Genomic DNA, 25,000 nt, shown 5'->3' on the forward strand with positions numbered 1-25,000 from the left:
AGTTGGAAACAAAAACAATTTACGTCTTGGCTCATTGAGCAGCGTCACTACATAAACATCGGCATGGCAACGATTTGTCAAAAGAGAAAAAAAAAACCGATGGATCGTCGACCGTGCAAAACTGTCTTACTTTATGATGCTGAGGTGTTTGGAGTGCCTCCAGTATGAGGTGTGTATGTGTGTGTGTGTGTGTGTGTGTGTGTGTGTGTGTGTGTGTGTGTGTGTGTGTGTGTGTGTGTGTGTGTGTTGACTTTGATGGCACTGGGGGAATTCCTGTGTCTGGCCGGGGCTAATCCTCAACACAAATGCCTTCCGTTTGCTTATCCCCCGGTTCTCCTCGTACTTCTGTTAAAATCGGCCTCACGTGAGCTGCTTCACACACAAACACAACCCCACCTGCCGCACGGTCAGAGCACAGCCCCGGAGTTCTACCCCGTGCACACACCACACACACACACACACATACAGGCTAAATAGGAGCAGTGGAGACATGGGGGAAAGCTCGTGAGAGGTGTTTTGGAAGAGCATTTCGTAATGCTTTTGCAATAAGCATACATGAATTATTTCAGTCCAATTTGATAGATGATAACTGATTTAACAGATGCATACTGTTCAAATAAAATACTGTCAAGATTTCAGTATTGTGTCTGTGTATGTGGGAGAGAGGTAGTGTTGTGTGTGTGGTGTGTGTGTGTGGTGTGTGTGTGTGTGTGTGTGTGTGTGTGTGTGTGTGTGTGTGTGTGTGTGTGTGAGAGAGAGAGGTAGGAAGGCACATATCTTGAGCTCGCTGACCCTCCCTCACTCGATTAGCTGCACCAGTGGCGCTGTGGCGTAGGCTGTGTCTGGGTGTGGGAGCCAACTGTAGCAGACCACATGAATCAGCAGCCCAGGGGTGTGCTCACACTCACACACACACACACACACACACACACACACACACACACACACACACACACACACACACAGCCTGGGAGGCACAGCTCCAATGGCCCCACCACCACCTTCTTCCACTTTACTGAGCTCAGACAATACATTACCCACCTGCACCACTAGAGAGCGCCAGTGAGCACCAGAGTGTAAAACCTAAATGTGACACTGGCTCGTTTCTTTTTGGCCCTTATTATAAATCCTCCTGATTATTTATTTATTTATTTATTGCTTATATATTATGTATTATTTATTAATATTCTATTTTAACATTAGTTCCACTTGCTTGGTCTAAGGTGGCACTTTTTAACAACAGAGCTTCCCACCCACCCACACACGTTTGAGTCATACGAAGCATTGCATTGCGTGTGTTCTTATTTCTGAGAATGCTTTCCCCTATGTAGAGGCTTTACTCTCCCCGGTCAGTTGCGGACGTCTCCGAAAACCATTCTTAATCTTAAGTACATCATGAGTTACTTATCGGACTGCTGACACCTCATACCTCAGCTGTCCAGGGCAGGATAAACAGACGGGGTCAAGTAGGGTCATGCAGCTGTTACCACCCCTGTCCCATTGCATGCGGTGGAGGATAAGACTTAGATGCTTATGCCTCTGTGACTAAACCGTACGAACAACATCCATGGCTTTGTTTATAAGGGATTTAATCTTGTGTGAAGAGGAATGGTGAGGACTGTCAAAATCAATTATTCAGTCTGTATCTGTTGGCTGTAATAACAAAGTGTTCTGTGGCGTGAATGTATCAATGCACTAATCAGTTGTAACAGATTTCTACAGCGCCGTCAGGCTTTGAGGATCTGACCTGACACACAGGCACTGCTGATTGGTGCTATTGTTTGTGTACAGACTTACAGTATATCCCCCTCGGAAACAAAATGAAAGGTGTTTATAGCTCTGAAACCTTGCCAGATTTACGTTTAATTTGCTGTCTGTTCTGTCAGTGTTTCAGTCTGTGAACAATTGAATGTCATCGCTTTGGTGTGTTCCCTTTAGTCTTATTTTGCTACTCTCTCTCTCTCGCTCTCTCTCTCTCCATGTGTGACTACAGAATAGACGTGCACATAGTCGGCTATGTAGGCGTGCTGCTCATTTGCTACTTGTGTCAGTCCTCTAAGAGAGATGTGAGAGGAAACAGGTCTGTCACTATTACCCCGCATCACATCTCACTCTTGTCAGCATGGCTTAACCTTAAATGTGCACCAGTCCATAGAAACATGAGCCCAGGGCAACCACCTGACCTTCGACCCTGAGGTGAATCATGCCAGCGTGTGTGTGTGTGTGTGTGTGTGTGTGTGTGTGTGTGTGTGTGTTAGAGAGAGAGAGAGTGAGGGAGAGGGAGAGAAAGTGAGAGCATAAAGGAATTGGAGATCATTTTATACGGCTGAATCATCTTGCCCACAAGTCACACCACACACGGTGCTACTCCGATGACACTTAACGGGCTGGTTTCACGGATGAAGCCTACCCTGGAGTAAACAAGAACTTCCATGGAAATTTCCATCGCGATTTTGTCGTCGTTGTAAAGTGCAGCTAGTGCCACATTATGAATCCTGAATTTAGTATCTTGGAAGAGATCATTATTTCCTCAATCACTGAAGCAGCTGTGTTTTATATGTTGTCAGTATATATATCATTGTCAGTGCCAGAGACAGACCCATCAGTCTGACACACTCAGCCATGCAGAGCAGAGACCCGTTTATGATGCACTCTTATGTGTCAGGGTGAAGTCACCTTTGACCTCTCTCTCCTCCTGGTATAAAATGTGACACCTCTGGTATTTTTGGACGCCGCATATGCCAGTCAAGGCACTCAGCGAGCGGAAGTGCGATAGCAAGGGTTCACCCGAGAGGTCGCGGCCATGACAACACACTGGTTAGCTTGTTTAGACACGGAGAAGTGCTGACCCATCTGCCTTGGCTGACGTTCTTGTTTTCACACAAAGTTCCGCATTCATGTACCACTCACACGCTTCTTCCTCATCCTTTGTGATTGACTGTTGTTTGACTTTCCCTCCAAAGTCTTGCCTTCCATCTTGATTTTCTGACAAATGAATTTTATACCGTGCGGTATGTCAGCATACTGTATTGCATGTCTGGATCTACCTACTCCTATCGACTGTCTGCATTCTCTCTCTCTCTCTCTCTCTCTCTCTCTCTCTCTCTCTCTCATACACATTCTTTCATTATGTTGAGAATGCAGTGGCATATCTCCTCTTTATTAAGTTTACAATAAAAGATATGACAATGGTCAGTTCTAAACCGCTCCTTAGCAAACATTCCATGTCCTTTAGCATTCCGTGGTTCATTTTAAACCATGAGTGTCTGCTGATTGGTGTCGTTGCATAGTCTGGCATATTTGGTGTTAGATTCAATAACTACAATGGACAGTTATAACAGTTTGATAATGTCTGATAATTCACTCTATGCTGGTGGAAAAAGTAAGGGTAGTAATAAAGAAGTGAATATGCCATGTCAGCCCCCCCTATCTCCTCCCTTTCTCCCTTTCTTGATATGAAACATTCTTACAGTAACAGTAAACACAGACTTGGAATGTAATTATGACTGTAGGAAATGAAATGCTGCCATCTAGTGGCAGTGAAAAGCACCACAATTTGAAGTGACAGTGTGAGGGTCTGGGAGGGGGATGTGTGCAGTGCTCTCAGTGTAGCAGTGTATTGAGCTTCTCATAATAATCACTTATTTCTCTCTCCCTCTCTCTCTCTCTCTCTCTCTCTCTTTTAGGCCTGCCATGGCTGCACTGGGTCGAAGTGTGACTGTAGTAACGTGAAAGGAGACAAGGTAAGATCAGTAGTACTAACACAAGCACTAGTCTAGCACTAATACCTTCCTTATGCAGCAAACACTTTGTCAAATTTGTATTAATTAAATAAATGTAATTTACTTATTAAAAATATTTATTTAAATACTAATAGGCTACAACATTATTCCTACGAATTCCTTCTTTAGCATGCAACACATACTGACCCATGTTTGAGCTAGGGGTTTATGGTATAAGGAGTCAGTCTGCCTCTGTTAGATTGCATTAGCCTTTTGTTTCTTGTCAAGTGTATTTCCTGAGCTAAAATAGCTAGCATAGCATCTGTATTTGAATAGAATACAATGGAAAGTCTGCCACTCTCATGTACCTGTACGAGTACAACACCCTCTACTGTACCAAAATAATGGTGGCTCTCTGTGGGGGTATCCATTTTGAATCTGAAGACATCTTTCTGTCTGACTTTCTGTCGATTTTTTAAAAGGTTTAGCAGTGTGTAAGAAAAAATACATTTTAACAATTGAATGAATGAGCCTGATGAGCGTGTTAGCTTTTTGTCACCAACTAGTGCCTCCCCATTGTTTGCCTTATGGCCTACGAGACATCGGGACAAATTGTCTCCTCATTTAGGATCGCAATTGTAACAAGATATCCTCAGTGTACGGCTCCACACTGATATACAGTATGTTAGCTTCAGAAATGCAAGGAGTTTCCGTCTGATAATGGTGTCTCATCCGATTGATGGTGGTTAGTGGGGTTCTCCCTTCACTGTGAAGCGCTAGGCCTAGGGGTGCTTGATAAAAGTGCTAAATAGATGCAAGTTGTTATTGTTGTTAATACTGTAGCTGTCCATTACTAATGCTGTGGGTCTCCCTTACAGGGTGACAGGGGGCTTCCTGGACTTCAGGGCCAGCCGGGCGTACCTGGATTCCCAGGACCAGAGGGTCCGATCGGACCTCGTGGCGAGAAGGTAGGGTTCACCTCAGTGGCTCGTATGAATCGTTGACCCAGCTGATTGTGAGCGATCGTTTACCTGGAGATGGTCTGGGAGTGACGTACAGTAGATGTGTGTTGACTCTCCTCCAATGTTGCAAAGCTTGATTTCAGTGGTTTATCTGGTCAATCAAACACTAAACACTTTCTCCAACACAGGGCGATGACGGACCCGGGGGCCCCAGCGGTCCCAAAGGAATAAGAGTGAGTATCTAGACCTGACAGTAAGACACACTTTTTTATATGTCCTCTTCTCGTGAGTGGCATTTGAATGATACATTTTAAAATCATGTTCACAGGGCCCTCCCGGATTACCAGGTTTCCCAGGGACACCAGGAATTCCCGTGAGTATCCAAAGAAACAAAACAGACAATGAATTCCCTCTTTCCAATCGCCTCATTTCATTTGACGCATAGAAAAGCAGATTTTACAGCCGTCTTACAAAAGCTGTGCCGCCTCTAACTTTAGTAGTTGTATGATGCATTTCTGACAGATAGATCCTCATAATTCATTTATTTAGTGTATTACATTTGTACTCTATTCTAACTTGTTAATATTTTGGAAAGGGTTAGGGTTAGGGTTAGGGTACGGAGACCATATCAAGTCACTCACCGTGTGTTCTTGTTATCTCTAGGGTCTGCCAGGACAGGATGGCCCCCCTGGACCCAGGGGAACTCCAGGCTGTAACGGAACAAAGGTAGGTGGACGTGCTGTTGTTATTCATAGTAATAATGTAAGAGGCCACAGTTGCATACAGAGCATTTACAGCGACGGACATATGTTTGACATGCAGCAGTGCCATCCCCTGGTCAAACAGTAGTAGTGCATGACAAACTGGGTGCTCTGAAGGGCAAAAGAGGCCCACATTTTAAGTATGGAGAAATGCACTTTGTGTATGGATGCCATCTGCAGCCTTAGGAATGAAGAGTAATATCAATGGACAATGGTCATTGTTAAATTCTACCGGGGCATAAGAGATAGCTCTAAATGATGCCATATTGTCAGAGACTGTGTTATACAGGCTGTTTCTTTTCTCTTTTCTCTGATATCCTTGGTCAGATATAATTGGGCATATTAGCCCCCAGTCATATAACCTAGTCATATGTTGTCACTTTAAAATAAGTATAGTAGGCTACCATGCTCTTCCATGTATGAAGTGTGTATGTATGTGATCTGTTTTCAAGGAACGAAAGTAAGGTTTTAATATGAGCATTAAATGGTGAGATGTGTCTAGTAGTATATTCAGTTTCTGATCAGCTGTGCAAACCATCTGCATGACCAGCCCAAGATGGCATTATTATATTTATTGGGAGGATAGAGTATGTTGTAGTGAAGGGTTAAAGACCGTTTTTAGCTGGTAATGTTTTTTGTTTTGAGAGTTCTTGTTATAGAGCAATGTTTTGATCTCACACTTAATGACACTTGGATGGTAAGATTAAGAGCAGTATGGAATGCTAAAAGCTTTCATACTTGTATATTTACCTGAAATGGTGATCTTTAAACAGCAACATTTCAATGAGGATGGATCTTTTTCACACAGGGTGAGAGAGGATTCTCCGGAACTTCAGGCCTTCCAGGAATTGAGGGACAACCAGTAAGTACAACAGGCTGCTCTTTACCGTTCAGCATTGGTGAATCGGCTGATGTGTTCTTCTCACATGGACTGACTTGCCACTTGTGACTTGTATCTTCACAGGGTCCTCCAGGATTCCCTGGCCAGAAGGTAAGATCAGTGAAATAGTAGCCTTATTGGAGAGATGCACATTTGTTTCTGATCATATATTTCATCAAATATTTTGTGTTAAACGTTTAAGCGTCGCCTTCCTGTATGTCAGGGAGAGAACCATGACCAGCTCCAAACCTGGACTGGGATTAGTGTGACAACTGCTTCCTATATTTAATGCAAGAATATATCATGTAAATGTGTCCTAATTAATTTTAATTGGCTTTGTTTCATCTGTCTTATCATTATTCTAGGGAGAACCCGGTGAAGTAATTCCTGTTGACCGCTACGGACAAAAAGGCGAATATGGCCCAGGCGGTCTCCCAGGTCCTCGGGTAAGATGACTTATTTATGTTTTTTGTTATTCTGCATAATTTGAGAGTGAAGTGGGGAATAGTCAATAATGTCATTTGATGTTGTTTTTCTAACATTTCTATGATAGTTTTGTTGACGAAGCATCAGCTCAAGTTTTTCATGGGTTTCCTTCACTGCATTTGTACTCAAGTTGATTCTTTATGTGATTTTCTATCTAGGGGATTCCCGGACCTTCTGGACTTCCAGGGCCGCTTGGTCCCCCTGGGCCTAGAGGTTATGAGGTAGGACCTATACAACGAGGCACAGACAAAAAATATTCAGTGAACTCAATGGTTGCGTTATTAAATTTACCCAAGAATTTACCCAAAAAACCTATTTAAAGAGTCCAGATGCAAAACTCTCTAAATCCACCTGACCACTTTTCAGGCTCCTATAGGTTTTTGCCTACAAATCAATATTTCAGACCAGGAATCGGAATTTTAACAGTGGGATGTCATGATGTTCTTAACTGAAGTTAAATGAACAATCTCATCTGAAAATCTTGTTTTGAAATGATGAAAACAATTTCAGATTCACATCCAGTGGATTGTAGCCTAAGTCAGTATACAGCTACATAGTGTTACAGTTATGGTTACGGTTATACAGTTACATAGTGTTACTCACACGTTTCCTGTATTCGGTCTGTTTTTATTTTTTATTTCTCTAGGGTCGTTCTGGGCCTCCAGGACCACCTGGACCAAAGGTAATCTCACAAGCACCAAACATATTGTGGACCATTCTCAAAATAAAATGAAAATACAAGCAGTAAAGACACTTTCAAATTGTATTGTTTGCACACATGCTACCATCCGCATCATCTGTCAGTTCACCAATCTACAAGCTATATTTGGGAGAAGATGATATTATTTTGTGTAAAAGGCTGCCTAACTGTTTATTTGTGTTTTGTTGCACAGGGAAACATGGGACTGAACTTCCAGGGGCCGAAGGGAGACAAGGTAGCTGAATGAACTCATTTTTGAGAATGTAACGATTGTAACAGGAATACAAGTCAACATATTCATATCTGCACTATTTGTGATGTAACTGTAGGGTGAACAGGGGCCCGTAGGACAACCAGGACCTCCTGGACAAGTAGGAGAACTGCAGAGCCAAGGACAAACAACATTCCAGCAAGGAGAGAAGGTAGTGTCTGAAGAAAATCTTGGTTCAATTGCAATGGAAAAACTACACTAGTAGCACTCATAGCAAGTTGCACAGTAGCCTAATGTCTTTAGTGACTTTAAAGGATTGTCTAAATCAAGCTAACAGATTGTAAACAGATTTGTCTTGGAAAGACCTGACCAGCTAGAGAGCTACACGATGTTAAAAAGCTTGTTAGCTTCTTTGGTGCTAGCATGTTATTGCTGTAAAAGCAAGGAAATGCAACATTTTGGACATGAAAAAATTGCATTATACTACATGTCCATCAAGACATGAAAATGGACAGTTCGGCACAGAGTCCTTAACTCAAACCCATCAAACACCTTAATGAATGGGTAAAACATCCCAGAGACTCACTCTCAGTAGTAGAAAACCTTTCCACATGGAAGTTGTTAGAGCATCCTGATATTTCTAAATCAAATCCAGTCAAATAGATCAAATATAACTAAGTTAAGAAATAGTTGTTAATATACTGTAATTGGTTCTTAGCCTATTTGTTTGAAATTATTTTGAATTTAATTAATTTAGTCTGTTAAATATGGGTTATGCCCAGCCTACCAAAGGCTATAGTGACAATTCTTGAATTAAAATATTTTACTGGAAAGATTGTTCAATTGATAGATATTGTTATACATCCCAAAACTAAAAAGAGAGCTAAAATATAGCCTGGACATAGGAGTTAAGATGTATTACTGTTAGATTGTAGGCCTACTGAAAACTTTGAGAACTTTGACGTGTGTAGTCAGGATGTTGCTTTACAGACCTAGGAACACATAAGGACAGCTGTTTCATTGGAGATCTGTAAAGACATTATGCAGCTCATCATACAACACAATTTACATTCAAAACACTATGTTATGTTACACTCTGATAACTGGACATATTATGGTCTTGGTGTTAGCTTGTTGCTAGGATGCTATGATTTCTTTGGACACTTAGATTTGAATGCCATGCTAATGCTATGCCAAGCAGTCGGTGACAGAATTAATTTATTTCCTGTAGGGTGACCGCGGCCCAAGTGGCCCTCCTGGTAATCCCGGACTGCCTGGACCACCTGTAAGAGCACACCTTTTATTTATCATTGCTTTTTTAAATGCATGATTGGTACTCATTGCTGTTTTCCTACATTTTGCAAATGCTCAGGGTGAGACTATGGAAGTAAATACTGTACGTAGGCTGTACTGTCGAGGCCGAGTTTGTGATGAAAAAATGTGATGGATTTTGCAGGGTATCTCGGGAGGATCCAAAGGAGACAAAGGAGAGCCTGGCGAGTATGGTAAAAGGGTGAGTACTGGTCCATGCGAGTATAACCGTCACAGATTACAGATTACAGATTACAGATGTCCTCCTCTAACTATACCACTATAACCATTACGACAGCAAATACTACTTCTTATAATAGTAATGAGAACAAGAGGAAAGTAATGTCTGTCCTCTCTTTGCAGGGGAAACCTGGAAAAGATGGTGACCCAGGGCCAGCTGGATTTCCTGTGAGTGGACGATGATGCAGTTTGTTTCTCAAACAGTATTGATAGTTGGTTAAGATACTGCCAAGTGTGAAATTTTTGAGCTGTGTGCATGACTGTTCTTTGGATCACTGTTCTGGGTGCAGAAGAACATACTGTATATCTGCTCTGTCTTTATCTGTCAGGGTTCTAAAGGAGACCCTGGTGCCCCAGGATTGCCTGGTCGTGATGGCGAAAGAGTAAGTATGTCTCCATACTCTTTGACCCTTGGGTTCTTACATTTTTCCCAAGTTCCCCAAGAATTCAGTGTTTCCTCGGGATCCAACATCAAAAATACATCATAATTTACCTTAAAATCTGCATGTATAAACGACTGACAAAGACCACAGCAACGTCATAAAATCCATGTACTCAGCCTGTAGTGAACAATACAGTTATATATGGTTCACTTTAATCCTTGACAATCAATCCATAGGGGTAGAAATGACCTATTCTGTGTGATGATGAGATACAGTATGAGTTCACAGTTTCACTGCTTGGTCCCCAATGGTTTAGACTACTTAATCTCTTGGAGGTTGAAATTGTAAGAATGGTCAGATTGTCAAAGTGATTAACATATTTAACGTTTTGTCCGCCAGGGTGACAAAGGAGACCGTGGTTACCCTGGGCCTCCAGGACAGGTATGTGTGACTGGAAGATGTTCACCATTGCAATTTTGTTATCTTTCACTTGGACATTTCATTTGTAGACAACAAGATAGTCAGTGGCTTTATTAGGGTGATGATAGTTCAGAAGACGATTAAGTGACAAATTAACTTTTTTCCACTGTTCGAAGAGGAATAGATGAAAAGCTTGTACACTTGCTCATATGCAGTATCATTAGAAGAGATTGTAACTAATTCATTTTACTCTCTCACCTATATGGGAGCGTACCTATGTTCCCCAGGTCCTATGTTCCCCGGGTCCTATGTTCCCCACTTTGTATGGGACCGGGGAACATAGGACCCTTTTTTTCTTAAATTTTAGAAAGGGTCCTACGTTCACCGGTATGTATTACAACTGGGGAACATAGGACCCTTTTGGTAAAAAACGGGGAACATAGGACCCGGGGAACATAGGGCTGACCCCACCTGTATGATTAGCAATAATAAACTCTAACCGAACACCCCACAGGTGGTGACAGGTCCCTCGTCAACTGCAACAGGCCAGAAAGGAGATCGTGGATTCCCTGGAAGCCCTGGAAGAAAAGGAGACAGAGGACCACCAGGTAGAATCCATAACCTGCTTTAGATGCATAGCGTAATTTCCCAACTATTAGCCACTGCTTATACATCAATTTTGCAAAATTTCTTCAGCTATGAGGTTAATACATGGGGGCTGTTGGTATTGATACTGTTCTGCGGCTTATACACAATGCGGCTAATACACAGGACATGACTGTAAAATGTAACACATGTTTGTTATTGATAATTACTACACCAGCAAAGAAAATTTTTAGTTTGTTATTTCTGTTTTCATAATTCACAAACGAATATATAACGTACTTCTGTAATTAAACATGTTATGTGTCTGAAGCACTGATTTTTTTCACTGTTCTTGTCTGTTAGGTTTAACTGGACCTTCAGGCCAGCCAGGAGCACCAGGCAAGTAACTGCCACTTTAGCAAATAAGAGACTTTAAAAATCATCTGTTGAGATAGATACTACAGATAGTAGTACTCTTAGCTAACAAACTGGCAATTGTATGTGTTCACTGAACAAAGATTATGGAAATATAGCACAACTTTTGCATCTAAAACTCAATTTGAACAGATATTAGTGCTGAAACAATTCAGAATTCTTCACTTTCTGCTGACGAAACAACGAATGTCCGGAAAAAGTTTTACTTATTTTGAGTAGGCCTAAACTGTTCGCCGAAGGCCATCATCTCTGGGCCCAGCTTGATAAAGACAAAAGTAGGCTCTGATTTAGCCTAGTCTACTGTATGACTTCAACAAGGTGATATTTAGTATTTAGTATCATTCTGTAGCTTACAGTCGGCTACAATGTCATTCACACCGCCGCAATGCTGCAGCGGACTGTACTGCCACCTCGTGGCGTTAAAGGGATAGTTCGGGTTTTAAGACACGAAGTTATATGGGTTCCCTGTCAGCAACGTTGTGCATCAGCACTGACTTACCCCGCAACAGCGTCCTGTGAGCCGAGATCCAGCCGGTTTTTGATGCTGAAGAAAGTAGTCCGGCAGGTTTCTGGGTCACGAAAGTAAAGTGTTTTTCTTCTCAAAACCATATGCGTTCAAAAGAGTGATATATTTGCACCACAAAAACGTTGTCCAGGAAAAATTCAAACCTCGTTATCACTTAGGCCTACTTATTTTTCGCGATTCCTATCACTGCGCGCTACTGACAGCTGGTCAACGTTTTTGTGGTGCAAATATATCACTCTGTTGAACGCATATGGTTTTGAGAAGAAAAACACTTTACTTTCGTGACCCCAGAAACTTGCCGGACTACTTTCTTCAGCATCAAAAACGATCAAAAACCGGCTGGATCTAGGCTCACAGGACGCTGTCGGGGGGTAAGTCAGTGCTGATGCACAACGTTGCTGACAGGGAACCCATATAACTTCGTGTCTTAAAATCCGAACTATCCCTTTAAGTTGTAATGCATTTCACGCAGCTGCATGAATCAGGGAAAGCACGAGTGAAACGGCCATCACAATGTAATGCCTACTTTATGTGAGATTGTTGTTGAACCCTAACCTTGACCATAACATATGTGTATCATGTATGTATGTACTGTACAGAGCGCCAACAGGTAGTTTGTTGATCATTTGAGGGTCTGTAGATAGTCTAAAGAGGACTATCCAAGTAAAGTGGGATACTAGTCTCTGATGTTAATTGGATGGGAGTTCTAGACTCCATCCCTGGATGGGATTACCAGTGTATTGCAGGCTAAGTACAACAGTCGGAACAGGGACCCCATGCAGCTGGGTAGACTGAGACAAGTGTCCTGTGCAAGAAGAAATCAGACCTGATATGATTTGAAGGTGCATTTATAAGCATCATCTTTTTTCTCATTCTCCTTGTTTTTCATTCCGTGTGACAGGTATTGGAGAGCCAGGTCCTGCTGGTAGACCAGGATTCCCTGGCGAGAGAGGCCAGAAAGGTGAAGAGGGACAACCAGGAGTTTCTTTGCCGGGGCCACCTGGGAGAAGCGGAGCATCAGGATTACCGGGTCCTCCTGGACCACCAGGTCCCCCAGGATCTTCCACTAGTGTTGACAACTGTGTCAGTGGTCCTCCAGGTCTACCTGGCCTACAGGGAGATCGTGGATATCCAGGGGAGACTGGGCAGAAGGGTAAGCCTAGATCGTTCAATTGTGATCATTCTAACATCGATATCACAATATCTTCCTTGTTGACTGGTATCAGCCAAATGGTATTTACACATACAGTAATACAGTACGTCATACTATTACCAGTGGCTGATGTTCGTCTGTTATGTCGCACCAGCTAAATGTTGGGTAATGCACACACTGGCACATGAAGGGCTTAAAGACTTAAAGATGGTTCAGTTATTTTTCTTATAATGAATGTTTTGGTTTGTTTGCCATCAGCATCTGAGTTGGTTATTGGCCAAATTAATATTTTTAAGCAACGCTAATCGAATTTCGGTCTGAAACAAGTGAGCTAGATTCAAAACCTTGCAAACACCAACAGAGCCTTATTGGCACTGCTAGAAACCTACAGAGATGCTAACTGGTGTCTTTTGGCAATATAATCAGCAACTCCATCCTGTGGAAAGTTGGTTTTCATTTCTGCATTATTTTGGCCCCCACAACATGACTATGTAGTGCATAATATACTGGATGGCTGGTGGGAGTGGCATGTGTTTATGTCCCTCGCATGAACATTGAATTTGAAGATGATGCCAAAACCATTTGCCTGATGAAACCATACATCACAATGTGGTAAATTGTTACATAGGGTGGCTTTTCATCCTTAAAACATGGTGTTGTGTTCTGAGTGTGAGCATATTGCTTTCTTAATTAAGTTAACAATTCTCTTTGAACATGCGCTGGAAGGCTAAAGTATACAGAACTGGTAGCAGAGGCAAAGTATAAGGCTAGGAAGCACACACAAGACCAATGGAGATACAGGTGTTTGAGCCAAATCCACCACAATGCTTTTGTTTGTGTAGTGTGTACCAATAAGGAGGACCTTGGTTGTTGGTCCCCAATTGCACAATTCATTTAAATTCCCAACACAGCAACACAGGACATGGTTGATGATAATGGGCCTCTGTTTGTCTGTGTAGATATTGTATTAAAAAGCTGCCAGTTCCTACTACTACAGTAGTCATTTACAATGTCTATACTGTATTTCGGATTGATTTGATGTTATATAGAAGTTCTTATTATGGCAAAAAAATAGATATCTCCTCAAAACGAGGGCATTTCTCATGGACCCCCAACTTTCAAACAGTAGTTTAGTGTGATAAGGTAGAGTTTGGCAATGCAGATTATTGGCTATCCAAATGTGAGATTGAACCTACACATCCGGTGTGTGTGTATAGTGTGAATGGGGATTAGAAGATGGGAATCGCACTTGTCGCCTAATGCATAGCTCAACCTATAATTTGGTGCAAGGCTGTAGGTTACTACAGTAATAACTTTTGTTGCTGTTTTGAACATGCAGTAGTAGACTTATTCCTGGTTAGCTTACCCAAACCCACTAGACCCGCAATACCAAAACAAAGCATAGTGTGTAACATAACTACGTAGTTACAGAGATTTCTTCTCTTTTTCTCTCCCTCAGGTGAAAAAGGTGACACATGTGTCAACTGTTTCTCCAGTGGAAATCCTGTCCCTGGCCCTGTAGGCCCACCGGGCACACCTGGACTTCCAGGTCAGTCACAGTCACCACAGCTGACCCTTGGAAATCCTCATGATTGGATTGTTTCCCTTTGGGGCTGACCCCAGTATAGCATACGCAGCTGTTCAGCGCACTGTTAGCTCACCTATTTTGTGACTGTATTTTCCAGGCTCTCCTGGATATCCGGGAACTAAAGGTGAAAGAGGCTACCCCGGAGGACCGGGATCTCCAGGACCTGCCGTAAGTTTCCCATCACCTTTCCCATAATCTTCCCAATTTTTCCCATCGTACATGAGTGGTTTTTCCACTGCATACCTTTGCATCAGAAATAGTGCACTGATATCAGGCTTACAATACTTGCTGCTCTGACCTGCTGATGCAAAGTTGTCATCATGTGACTCACGTACTGTACGCACGTCTGTTTTTTCACAGGGATCACCTGGACTTCAGGGGGCACCTGGATTTACTGGTGAGAAGGGTGATCCTGGAGACGCCATATCTGTATCTGGCGTAAAGGGTGAGAAGGGAGACTCCGGTTTCCCTGGACCTGCTGGCTTACCTGGCCTGGATGGCAGACCTGGACGTGATGGAGGCCCTGGTGCACCTGGCCCCAAAGGAAATCCTGTAAGTTGGAATGTGTTTAAAATGAATTGTAGAAGCCATTTAGAGTCAACCCATTAAGGGTACAGATGCTGTGCTGCCAAACAACCGCAGTATTGAATAACAGCACCTCCTAAGTCTTCAAAGAAAGTTCAAGAGGAGCGAAGAATATCATCAAGAGTCCACATCTTTCCTCTCTGAGAACAGGGCTATGCAAAATTGTTGCCACATTAGCAGTTAGATCAGGCGGGCTTCAAGGTATTGCATATTCCCTACCAGGGGGTATATTAGCTTGAATAGTATAGTATATACAGTATAATAATGTAATAGTCTATTCCCCGTCAGGGGGTATATTATCTAGAAAAGAAAAGTCTGAGAGGGGTGTTTGACTGGTGTTATTTTTTAGAGGATGTAACAGTGTGGGCTTGTTCATTCCATCACATAATGAGGGACAAGAAGCAGTAATAAAGAATAGCAATTTATTGAGAAAAGTGCAATCAAAGCAAGTCAGTTATACATGTCGAGGGTATGTTGGTCCAATGTCATGCATGTATGGATGTGGTGAGCGTCTAGTAGATCAGTATCTGAATGTTAGCTGTAAAGGAAGGAAAATGACCATTAAGATAAGAAAAGTGAGCTAAAGAAAGATAGAGCGTGTCTATGATAGAAGTAAGCCATATAGTGTCTATTTGAAAGGAAAGAGTGCCCAAATGAAAGGGAGAGATAAACTATTTTATAGCCCAACAACCCCTAAGTGCAGGTGAAACCAATAAGTACTTATAATGGCACCCATGACACCAAAGCCTAGCGCCGCCGTGCACTGACTACACTAGACCCATAGGGGTCGACGGTGGCAGAGCTGCCTGGAAGACGACATTGGAGGCTTAAAACAGCATTGAGCGTCCCCAGAGCACACAGAAATGTTACACTTTTTGTGGTATCCTTATGGCTATATCATGACACAATCTCCTGTGGAACATAAGATGAAGGTCTGCCATACTGGGGTCAAACAAGACGTGGTATATTGTCTCTGGTGTTGGCCATCTTGCACCATTCACCTTGCTTGTTATCTTCTCTAAAGATGTAGGGGGGGCTCTTTAAAGAAAACTTCAAGCAAAAGGCAAGAAAACAGCACATAAATTGCCAACATTGCATATGGCCTCTTTAATAAGATGCTTCAAGAGAGGTTAAGATGCTTAAATCCAAAGGATTTTGGAAACTCTACTCACTTGCAGTTGCATCACTTTTTAGATACTCAGCAAATATGGTGAATAAGGCAGTGCATCATGAGGTGGCATATGTTCCAGACACAGATTAATGTAGAAATACCATTCACTGTTTGTAGCAGAGAGCATATACAGTATGTCATTGAACATCAGCTTTATTGGGACTGGACTAGAAAAGCACTCAGAGAGCGCAGCTACCTCCGCCTGCATTGTTCTTCCTCGTTTATCATACATTTGAACCTAAACTATTCAGATCACCACCATGTGGCCATAGCATGCCATTACACCACTAAGCTAAATACATAAACGCCTCTGGAATCGCGACAGAATTAGGGATCAGTCCCAAAATGTAATCGTTTCTTCCTTGGGTCATGTCCAACCTTCCCTGAGAAATTTCATCGAAATCCATCCATTACATTTTGAGTTATCTTGCTAACAAACAGACAAACAGACAGACAGACAGACAGACAGACAGACAAACGCCGGTCCGCGATGAAAACATATACCTCCTTGGCGGAGGTAAATAGTGAAAAATGATTAACTTGATTTTGAATATTCATCCTCATATGAGATTGTGTAACATGCTGTAAATTACTGAATTACTGATGACTGAGTCGAGATTTGAATCTGTACTGTCTCTACTTGGCACCTACAGGGCTCTCTACAAACGAAGGGACAACCTGGTCCCTCTGGAGAACCTGGCACTCCAGGCCCCCCAGGTGACAGGGGTTCACCTGGAGGCCCCGGATTTGGTCCTCAAGGTCCTGCAGGAGAGAAGGGTATCCAGGGAGTGTCAGGAAGACCTGGATCCGCTGGCGCACCAGGTTAGATTGAGATGGCATCTGTAAACAAATAGCATTTTTTCTTTCAACTCACATTTATTTCGTTTGATATGCATACATAATGGACTTTCTCACTATGATACATCTATCTGCAGGACTAAAGGGAGAACCTGGCCAAACCATTGCAGAGAAAGGCGCCCCAGGACCAGGAGGCAGAGATGGAGAACCTGGTTTACCAGGAAGCCCAGGTAGGTAGCAAAAGGGTTAAAATACTGTGCAAATATGGAGTTTCTGTATATACCATATACTGTATTAACCAGAGGTTTTGTCTATACAGGCTTACCAGGTGGACCAGGACAACCAGGTTTCCCAGGGGTACCTGGAGGAAAAGGAGACCCAGGTATTCCTGGTATTGGCCTTCCTGGACCTCCCGGGTCTAAAGGTAAGAATCTCAGATAAATATACTGGCATAGAAAGCATTATCAGCAAAACAAAAGCAAATACTGTGAAGCGAAACAGTAAACAGATTGAAATTGTAGAGAAAACATACATGAACATAAATGCTCTTGTATTCAGGATTCCCTGGCAGTCCTGGAACACCAGGGACATCTGGTTCTTCAGGGCGACCAGGTTTGGATGGGCTTCCCGGTACCCCAGGAACACCTGGACCAAAGGTATGTCTTACTTGTCTAACCTAATATCAAATAGTCATATGTCTGATATCATCATTTAAGTCGCACTTTCTAAAATTGTCTTCATTGTGTGTCTGTTATCATGGTATTTCTCATCTGAACACAGGGAGAGCCAGGTTATGGTTTGCCAGGCCCACAGGGACCTCCTGGTTTCCCAGGTGGAAAAGGACTTTCTGGACCTAAGGGAGACCCTGGCTTTCCAGGAAATCCAGGTGGTCCTGGGCGCCCAGGGTTAAATGGAGGCCCTGGCAGTAAAGGTAAATGCAAATTCTGCCAATTCAAATGCCTGTTCAACATAATAATTGAACAAAATGTTGGAATGAAATATCTGAATCCATCTCTCTCAATGCATGGTTAACATCTTTCGTTCTGTAGGTGACAGTGGTGTTCCTGGTTTACCTGGATCTCGTGGCCCTCCAGGCAGCCCTGCTTTTGGTGGTCCAGGTCTGCCAGGTCCAGCTGGAGGTCCTGGACCTATGGGTTCCCCAGGTAAGCCATGATTTAAAGTATTTCATAAAAAATGTTTCGTGTAGAGGAGGACCATCTTGGTCCTATGATGTAAATAATCTACTTGATTTGGAGCATTTCAATTAATGTTGTGTTCCCTTCCCTTCCAGGATATCCCGGTGCAAAAGGAGAAGCTGGTAATCCTGGCCTCCCAGGGCAGGATATCCAAGGGTTGCCAGGAGACAGAGGTAATCCTGGTCTCCCTGGATCTCCTGGATCTCCAGGCCCAGGAGGCCCACCTGGCGGATCTGGCAGAGATGGACTTCCTGGACTGCCTGGTATGTACTGTATATTTTGCAAATCAGGATCTGCACCCTTGTTCTCTTTTCTCATTCCCTTTATTAACTTGTTTTGAATTTTCTTTTCTGTAGGTCAGAAAGGAGACATGGGTGTAATGGGCCCTCCAGGACCTGGTGGTGGCCCCGGTGGACCCGGTGGACCAGGATTCCCAGGTCCAAAAGGTAGGTGGTCATTCTTTTATTATTCCTCTTTGCTCATCTATGCTTTTATCTGCTATTACTGTTTGGTTTTTGTTTATGTAAAGCACATTGAATGACCTCTGTGTATGAAATGCGCTATATAAATAAACTTGACTTGACTTGACTTGACTTCACCAGTCCCTGAAATAATTTTGTTGTGGTTCAGTGCGGAATGTTGATATTGTTTTTTTTTTTTTTCATTGTTCAGGTGAAAACGGTTATAATGGGAGACCAGGCAATCCAGGTACCCCTGGAGGAAAAGGAGAGAGGGGTGATCCTGGACTTCCTGGTGCTCCTGGTCCTTCCAGTGGTCCTCAAGTCTATAAAGGAGTTAAAGGAGAGCCAGGCGCTCCAGGTGAGTAACTTTGTGTGGCAAGGTTAAGGTTATGTCTTAATATGAAGAGTCTAGAAATCTGACTATTTTTGTGAGCGGCCCAAGGCGTGATGCACCCTTCTCTGTGTTCCTAGGTGGGGGAGGTATTCCAGGTCAGAAGGGTATTTCTGGTCTTCCAGGAGATCCTGGAATTCCAGGTCAGGATGGACGACCCGGAGTACCTGGACCTTCAGGTATCAGTCACTCTCTCTCAACTCTTGGATGCAAACATTTTACTGCACTTTTCTTTAATGTGATTTTAACATGTCACTCTTTATGCCTTTATGAAGGTCCCAAAGGAGATCCTGGTTTTAATGGAAGCCCTGGTGGCCCTGGCGCTCCAGGTGCTAAGGGAGCCATGGGTGAAATGGGATTCCCCGGTGAGCGTTGAGACGGTCTTCGTCTCTGTTACAGTTTACTCATTGAACCCAGACCTGTTCTCTCTGGCTTTGTTCCAATTTGCGTACTTCTGTACTTACAATGCATAATATGAGCGCACAAGTGCATTCAAACTGTGTTTGAACACCAGTAATTTTATGTTTAAATGTTACAATAATCATTTCTGTTAAGTGCACAGAGTTGGTGTTTGACTTGAGGTGACCCTACCCTGTGGAAATTCACACACTGTGCGAGTAAGAACACTTCATTAAAGTGTACGGACGGAATTACGCAAATTGGACCAAAGCCTCTGTCTTCCTCCTTATCGTCATCTAGAACATCTAAATGGTAGCCGTTGTTTTCCCACACAGGACCATCTGGACTTAAGGGACTTGCTGGTACGCCAGGATCTTCAGGAAGACCTGGCTCACCTGGATCTCCAGGATTTCCAGGATCTAAGGGGGATGCCGGTCTTCCAGGATTTGGGGCACCAGGAAGCCCAGGACCCAAGGTACTGTTTAATTGATTCATTATTGCTATTCAGGTTTTTGGCCTTTTCTGTGATGCTCCCACCTGTCCATATTTCAAGCTTGCAAACAGAAAACATGATTAGCAAATTCTGTTGTCAGGGACCTTCAACTCCTTTTATGTCATCATGTCGGAATGGCATTGGTTACAAAAAAAGGAATTGTAAAAACCTCCATGTAACTCCAAATTAGATAGATTACAGGTGCTGCTAGAGAAGCTGGTTGGTTAACTTTCCTGAGAAATACTGTATGTTGAAAAGTATGATTACAGATTTTCATAGACATTGAACAGATGAAGAACATTCACCTGACTGAAATAATGTAGTCCAAGCTGGAAAAATAATAATAAAAAGTGTTCAACAAAACCATAGAAACAGTCAGTCCTGACTACCTATCTTTTTAATTCTGCAGCTTCTAACAATTGGTGCATGTTGCAATGTGTATGTTGTAATGTATTTTTGTGTTGTGTCCTCTAGGGTGAACCTGGAACTCCCGGCTATCCAGGAAGCCCAGGACCCAAAGGACAGGCTGGTGGTCCAGGCTCGCCAGGGTTCAATGGTGGCCCAGGAGCCAAGGGTGACCCAGGGCTACCAGGATTTCAAGGTGAGATGCTCAGTTGTTGGCACTGACAAATAGAACTCTTCGGTATAAGTAAATTACAAGTCTGTGTTGTATTCAGGAAGCTTAAAATTCAGACAACCCATAGTTGCTCTTCTGTGTGGTTATGTATGTCCAAATGAATGTGATAGTAGTATAGTATTATCTAGCATTATTTCCTCAGTGCCCGGAACGGGGGAAGAGGGTGTTGTCATCGGGTTGTTGCGTTCGTCCATTAAAAAGTAGTGGTCTGATGTACTTCAAATTCTTATTCAAGGCAGAGGGTTACCGTCTTTGATAATGATGATTAAACGTGTTAAAATCTTGACTGTTTTATTTCTAGGACCACCTGGTATTCCTGGTCCAAAGGGTCTAGATGGAATCCCTGGTCCCCCAGGTATCAATGGACCCCCTGGTAGGCCTGGCGAATCAGGCCGTCCTGGATCATCTGGTTACCCAGGAGATAAAGGTCAAGCTGGTCGTGATGGAATCCCTGGACCAGATGGGTTGAAAGGAGATCCAGGTGAGATACAGCATCACAGCCATACGTCATTAAACCTTATAACAATACTCAAGAGGGTACATCATATTTATTTCAGCAGTTATTTAATACATATCTTCTTGTCGCAACGTGATAATGATCATGCATTGAAAGAGCAGAGGGCAAATGTATCAAATGGTTTTTTCTCTCTCAGGTCCTCCTGGCTTTGGAACCCCTGGTTCCCCTGGTCTACCAGGATTCCCAGGTAAAGTTTTTTTTTTTTTTTGTGACTTTCAAGGTTAGTTGATAGTTTGTTGGTTAGTTGATAGTCAAAATTACAGGGCTTAAAGTGTTCAGGCACTGTGCATGAATTCAGGCATGAGGCGGCACGTTTAAGATCTGAAAGTAGGCCATTAGACTAGAGTAAATGATGTCTGATAACTTCAGGCACAGACATTGTCGTTGCTTTAAGCTCTGAAATTAAAGATATAGTCAAAGATTTTAATTGAAAAGTGTTTTGACAGTGCATGGAATGGAAGGAAGTACATTGATTGGCTGTTGAGCTCAAATGCCAATAGTCTTTTTGCCCGAATCCCACATCTTTGGATAGCTAATAGATAATGGATGGCTAAAATAGATAATGAATAGATAATGTTGTTTCAGTAGCTGGACTGCTAGATAAAGCACACATGTAGTGATTAAATGTCTGAGTCATATTAGTCATAAAATTGTGTTACATTTTCTCTCAAACAATAACATGTACCAGATGGTGTGGATGTTGTGATGCCCACTTCGTGTGATTGTGTCACACTCATTTGTGTAATTAGTTAGCTACAGTACATACAGTAGTCAGTCCTCAGTGAGAATACGCTCAGCTAATCGGAATCACTCACCCTGAGCTGTATCCTTACCATGATGTTCATATTACCCAGACGTCTCTCTTTTACTGAAAACATATCTCTTCGCTGCTGAACAGGTCCGAAAGGAGATATCGGCCTTCCTGGTTCCCCTGGAAGTCCTGGCTACCCTGGACCAAAGGGCGAGGCAGGATTTCCGGGGTCACCCGGAGGCCCTGGCGGTGTTGGTTCTCCTGGTCCTCCAGGTGTCACTGTGCAGGGGCCTAAAGGTAACCCGGGCTCTCCAGGTGCTCCTGGAAGACTTGGTAAGTTATTTTATATATCACAAATGCTTCAAGCAATTCTGCTGTCTGGTTTCCAGTTGCCTGATTAGGACAATACTTTGTGACTCCGTTTAAAACATATACAGTATATATATATATCTTTTAAATATATCACCATTGTCAATTGCATTAAGAAGACCCTCTTGGTAGATTGAACGAAATAGAGATCAGATTTAATCCACTTCATATGGAAAAGAGTCTGTATATCCATATGTGTTTTTCAATACATACACCATATGCAGACCCATGTTGTGGTTCTGTTCTCATTGCCAAAAAGTGGCAGCTGATTACCAGACAGCAAATTTGCACAAAATGTGTGGAATGCTTTGGTTACTCAACTGATTTGCATGAACTTCACAGATAACACAATGTCATATTTGTCACTGAGCACAACACAAACTCTGAATCACTGAGCACTGAGCAGAAAGAAAGAAAAACAAATTGCCACTCACGGTTGTGCACTGGAACTAAACCATTCACCACCACCTCCAATACCAGGTCCTTTACACCAGATAGGTGCACAGTGGTACACACAAAATCTTAAATACTTCACAGGGTTTGATCTGGACCTGACAGCATGGATTGTTGCACCATTGTGTCCGTGTCCATCAATTGTTCATCCACATGTGTAATCCCGGTGTCAGTCCTTTCCTCCATCCTTCTGTCTCTCCACCCCCTCCCTCCCTCCCTCCACCCCTTGTCCTGGGGCAATCAGTGTTGCCGAGGTGATTTTGGTCACAGGGTTGGTGTCTATGTCTTGTGTGGTCACAACGTAATTAGTTATTTGTTTAATTTAATTGAATTGAATTAAACTGGATTGATGCAGTAGAGCTGTGTATTCAGTGAATGACAGCTTGGCTGTGTATCAGTCCAGTCTTGCATGGGCCTTGTATGACCTGTGGTACAAAGAGAAGCGCATACAGAACCATCCTGGCTCATTTTCAGTCCCCAAATGAAGTTCAAGCTACTTTAGGCTATATTAGGCCTAAGGCTAGCTCTGGTGCAATTCATTATATGGTTACATTTATGTTTACATTGCACATCGTCCCTTACAAATAAAACTGAAAACTGAAAATTTAATTGACTTTGGCAGTCTAATCAACCTGAAGTAAACAAAAACAAAAACAAATTAATTCAAGTTAACTTATGTTATGTAAGTATAACTTAAATATTTAATTTAGCTCTGAGCCGTGTATTAGGTTGGTTCTGTACAAGGGCTATCTTGACAAGTTAAAGTTAAATTCTGAGGAATTCCATATTTGTATCGCTTCCTGTGGCTTGGGACCGACTCATCTGGATGACACGGGACTATGGCAGGTCCTGAAGGTCAGACTATTTCTATAATCAGAATCAGACAGAATGTAGTGTCACAATAGTGTCTACATACGCTCGTAGTTTCTGGAGCCCACTGTTTTCTTTTTATATTGTATCTATTATATTTGTAATTGATTAATGCTAATTTGTTTAGCAGTTCGATCAAATTTCAATTCCAGTGTAGCTGTACAATATTCAAATGCAAACTGATACTGTTAATTTTCCGGTCCAAGACAACAGATGCAAAATAGTATATTTTTCTGGCACATTTGAGTATTACCTTTTTAATGTTGATGTCAAATAAGCCTTAATTTAATTAATTCATTAATTATAGAGTTTGGCATGTATCGGCAGATGACAATAGTAGTTTCTCTTGAGTTTGAGTTTTTCATGCTGTAGAATGTATAGGAACGTTTCAGCTAATTGCAGTTGAATGATTTTTGTAGCATCTCAAATGTCTATAGCAGTGGTTCTCAACTTGAGGGTCACAAGACGATTTCTGAGGGTCGCCAGACTGTGAAAAAACAACATTATTAAACCATCTGCTTTCATTCATTTAGTTTTAGTTCGTTCATTTAGTTCATTCATTGAATTCCCATTACCATTTCTATCACACACACACACACACACACACACAAACAGACACACACGTGCGCGCGCACACACGCACAGACACATTAGCACACACACACACATACATACACACACACACACACACACACACACACACACACACACACACACACACACACACACACACACACACACACACACACAAACAAACAGCATTGTTGATCACACAAATCTATACATTGACAGTCTCGCCTCTACTAAGTGTCAATAAATTGCCAGTAGTGCAGACTCTGAGGGCAGTAGTAGCAAAGATCCTTCATTGCTCCGCTTTAACCCTCTCTGGTGATAATATACAGTAGTCTTCAGTGGCTATGCTGTTCCGTTAGCTGTACATTATGGTAAGCAATTGCTGTTATGAGCAATACACGTTTTGGTAACACCTGTGATCGTTGGTATACCATCCTCATTCATCAGCACCCATGGAGATGGCTCCTCCGAAAAAGTAATATCATTCCAACTCAAGACGCTAATATACGCTAAATATAATCTAATAGCAGAGAAGTTAAAGCTCAAATGGAATTTATTATTTTGTCTCTGAGCAAAAAAAAATGGTGTATGGGGAGCATGTAGGTGGAGAGTGGGTTTGGGAGGGATGAACTTATTATTCTGGGGGGTTATTATGACTCAAAAAAGGTTGAGAACCACTGGTATTTATAACCCCAACCAAGCATGTAACTAAGGGCTGGTTTTTGTCAACTTCATTTTGCCTATCTCTGTGTGTGTGTGTGTGTGTGTGTGTGAGCGTGCGTGCTTGCGTGCGTGCGTGCTTGCGTGCGTGCGTGCGTGCGTGCTTGCGTGCGTGCGTGCGTGCGTGCGTGTGTGCGTGCGTGCGTGCGTGCGTGCGTGCGTGCGTGCGTGCGTGCGCGCGTGCGTGCGTGCGTGCGCGTGTGTGTGTGCATGAGAAAGAGGACATGCTATTCTATTTGGTAACTTTTGCACT

At 42.6% G+C, this 25,000-nt stretch overlaps 1 protein-coding gene across 1 annotated transcript in view; it reads left to right on the forward strand.

The window, feature by feature from the left end:
• The window catches only part of col4a5 (collagen, type IV, alpha 5 (Alport syndrome)), a 43,408-nt gene that overhangs the window by 11,925 nt on the left and 6,483 nt on the right, over positions 1 to 25,000 (forward strand). The window contains exons 2-40 of the mRNA XM_062516743.1: positions 3,687 to 3,743; positions 4,601 to 4,690; positions 4,873 to 4,917; positions 5,013 to 5,057; positions 5,348 to 5,410; positions 6,254 to 6,307; positions 6,410 to 6,436; positions 6,691 to 6,771; positions 6,970 to 7,032; positions 7,458 to 7,493; positions 7,705 to 7,746; positions 7,841 to 7,933; positions 8,954 to 9,007; positions 9,179 to 9,235; positions 9,397 to 9,441; positions 9,603 to 9,656; positions 10,056 to 10,097; positions 10,591 to 10,684; positions 11,025 to 11,060; positions 12,524 to 12,775; positions 14,235 to 14,324; positions 14,461 to 14,531; positions 14,724 to 14,915; positions 16,773 to 16,941; positions 17,055 to 17,147; positions 17,237 to 17,341; positions 17,476 to 17,573; positions 17,698 to 17,848; positions 17,967 to 18,080; positions 18,209 to 18,376; positions 18,470 to 18,559; positions 18,786 to 18,932; positions 19,046 to 19,144; positions 19,241 to 19,330; positions 19,700 to 19,839; positions 20,332 to 20,458; positions 20,796 to 20,975; positions 21,148 to 21,198; positions 21,910 to 22,095. Coding sequence (XP_062372727.1) covers positions 3,687 to 3,743; positions 4,601 to 4,690; positions 4,873 to 4,917; positions 5,013 to 5,057; positions 5,348 to 5,410; positions 6,254 to 6,307; positions 6,410 to 6,436; positions 6,691 to 6,771; positions 6,970 to 7,032; positions 7,458 to 7,493; positions 7,705 to 7,746; positions 7,841 to 7,933; positions 8,954 to 9,007; positions 9,179 to 9,235; positions 9,397 to 9,441; positions 9,603 to 9,656; positions 10,056 to 10,097; positions 10,591 to 10,684; positions 11,025 to 11,060; positions 12,524 to 12,775; positions 14,235 to 14,324; positions 14,461 to 14,531; positions 14,724 to 14,915; positions 16,773 to 16,941; positions 17,055 to 17,147; positions 17,237 to 17,341; positions 17,476 to 17,573; positions 17,698 to 17,848; positions 17,967 to 18,080; positions 18,209 to 18,376; positions 18,470 to 18,559; positions 18,786 to 18,932; positions 19,046 to 19,144; positions 19,241 to 19,330; positions 19,700 to 19,839; positions 20,332 to 20,458; positions 20,796 to 20,975; positions 21,148 to 21,198; positions 21,910 to 22,095 — 3,691 coding nt within the window. The remainder of the gene's footprint in view (positions 1 to 3,686; positions 3,744 to 4,600; positions 4,691 to 4,872; positions 4,918 to 5,012; positions 5,058 to 5,347; positions 5,411 to 6,253; positions 6,308 to 6,409; positions 6,437 to 6,690; positions 6,772 to 6,969; positions 7,033 to 7,457; positions 7,494 to 7,704; positions 7,747 to 7,840; positions 7,934 to 8,953; positions 9,008 to 9,178; positions 9,236 to 9,396; positions 9,442 to 9,602; positions 9,657 to 10,055; positions 10,098 to 10,590; positions 10,685 to 11,024; positions 11,061 to 12,523; positions 12,776 to 14,234; positions 14,325 to 14,460; positions 14,532 to 14,723; positions 14,916 to 16,772; positions 16,942 to 17,054; positions 17,148 to 17,236; positions 17,342 to 17,475; positions 17,574 to 17,697; positions 17,849 to 17,966; positions 18,081 to 18,208; positions 18,377 to 18,469; positions 18,560 to 18,785; positions 18,933 to 19,045; positions 19,145 to 19,240; positions 19,331 to 19,699; positions 19,840 to 20,331; positions 20,459 to 20,795; positions 20,976 to 21,147; positions 21,199 to 21,909; positions 22,096 to 25,000) is intronic.

The sequence above is a fragment of the Sardina pilchardus genome, chromosome 16 (assembly GCF_963854185.1).
Source record: "Sardina pilchardus chromosome 16, fSarPil1.1, whole genome shotgun sequence".
NCBI classification, from domain to species: Eukaryota; Metazoa; Chordata; class Actinopteri; order Clupeiformes; family Clupeidae; genus Sardina; species Sardina pilchardus.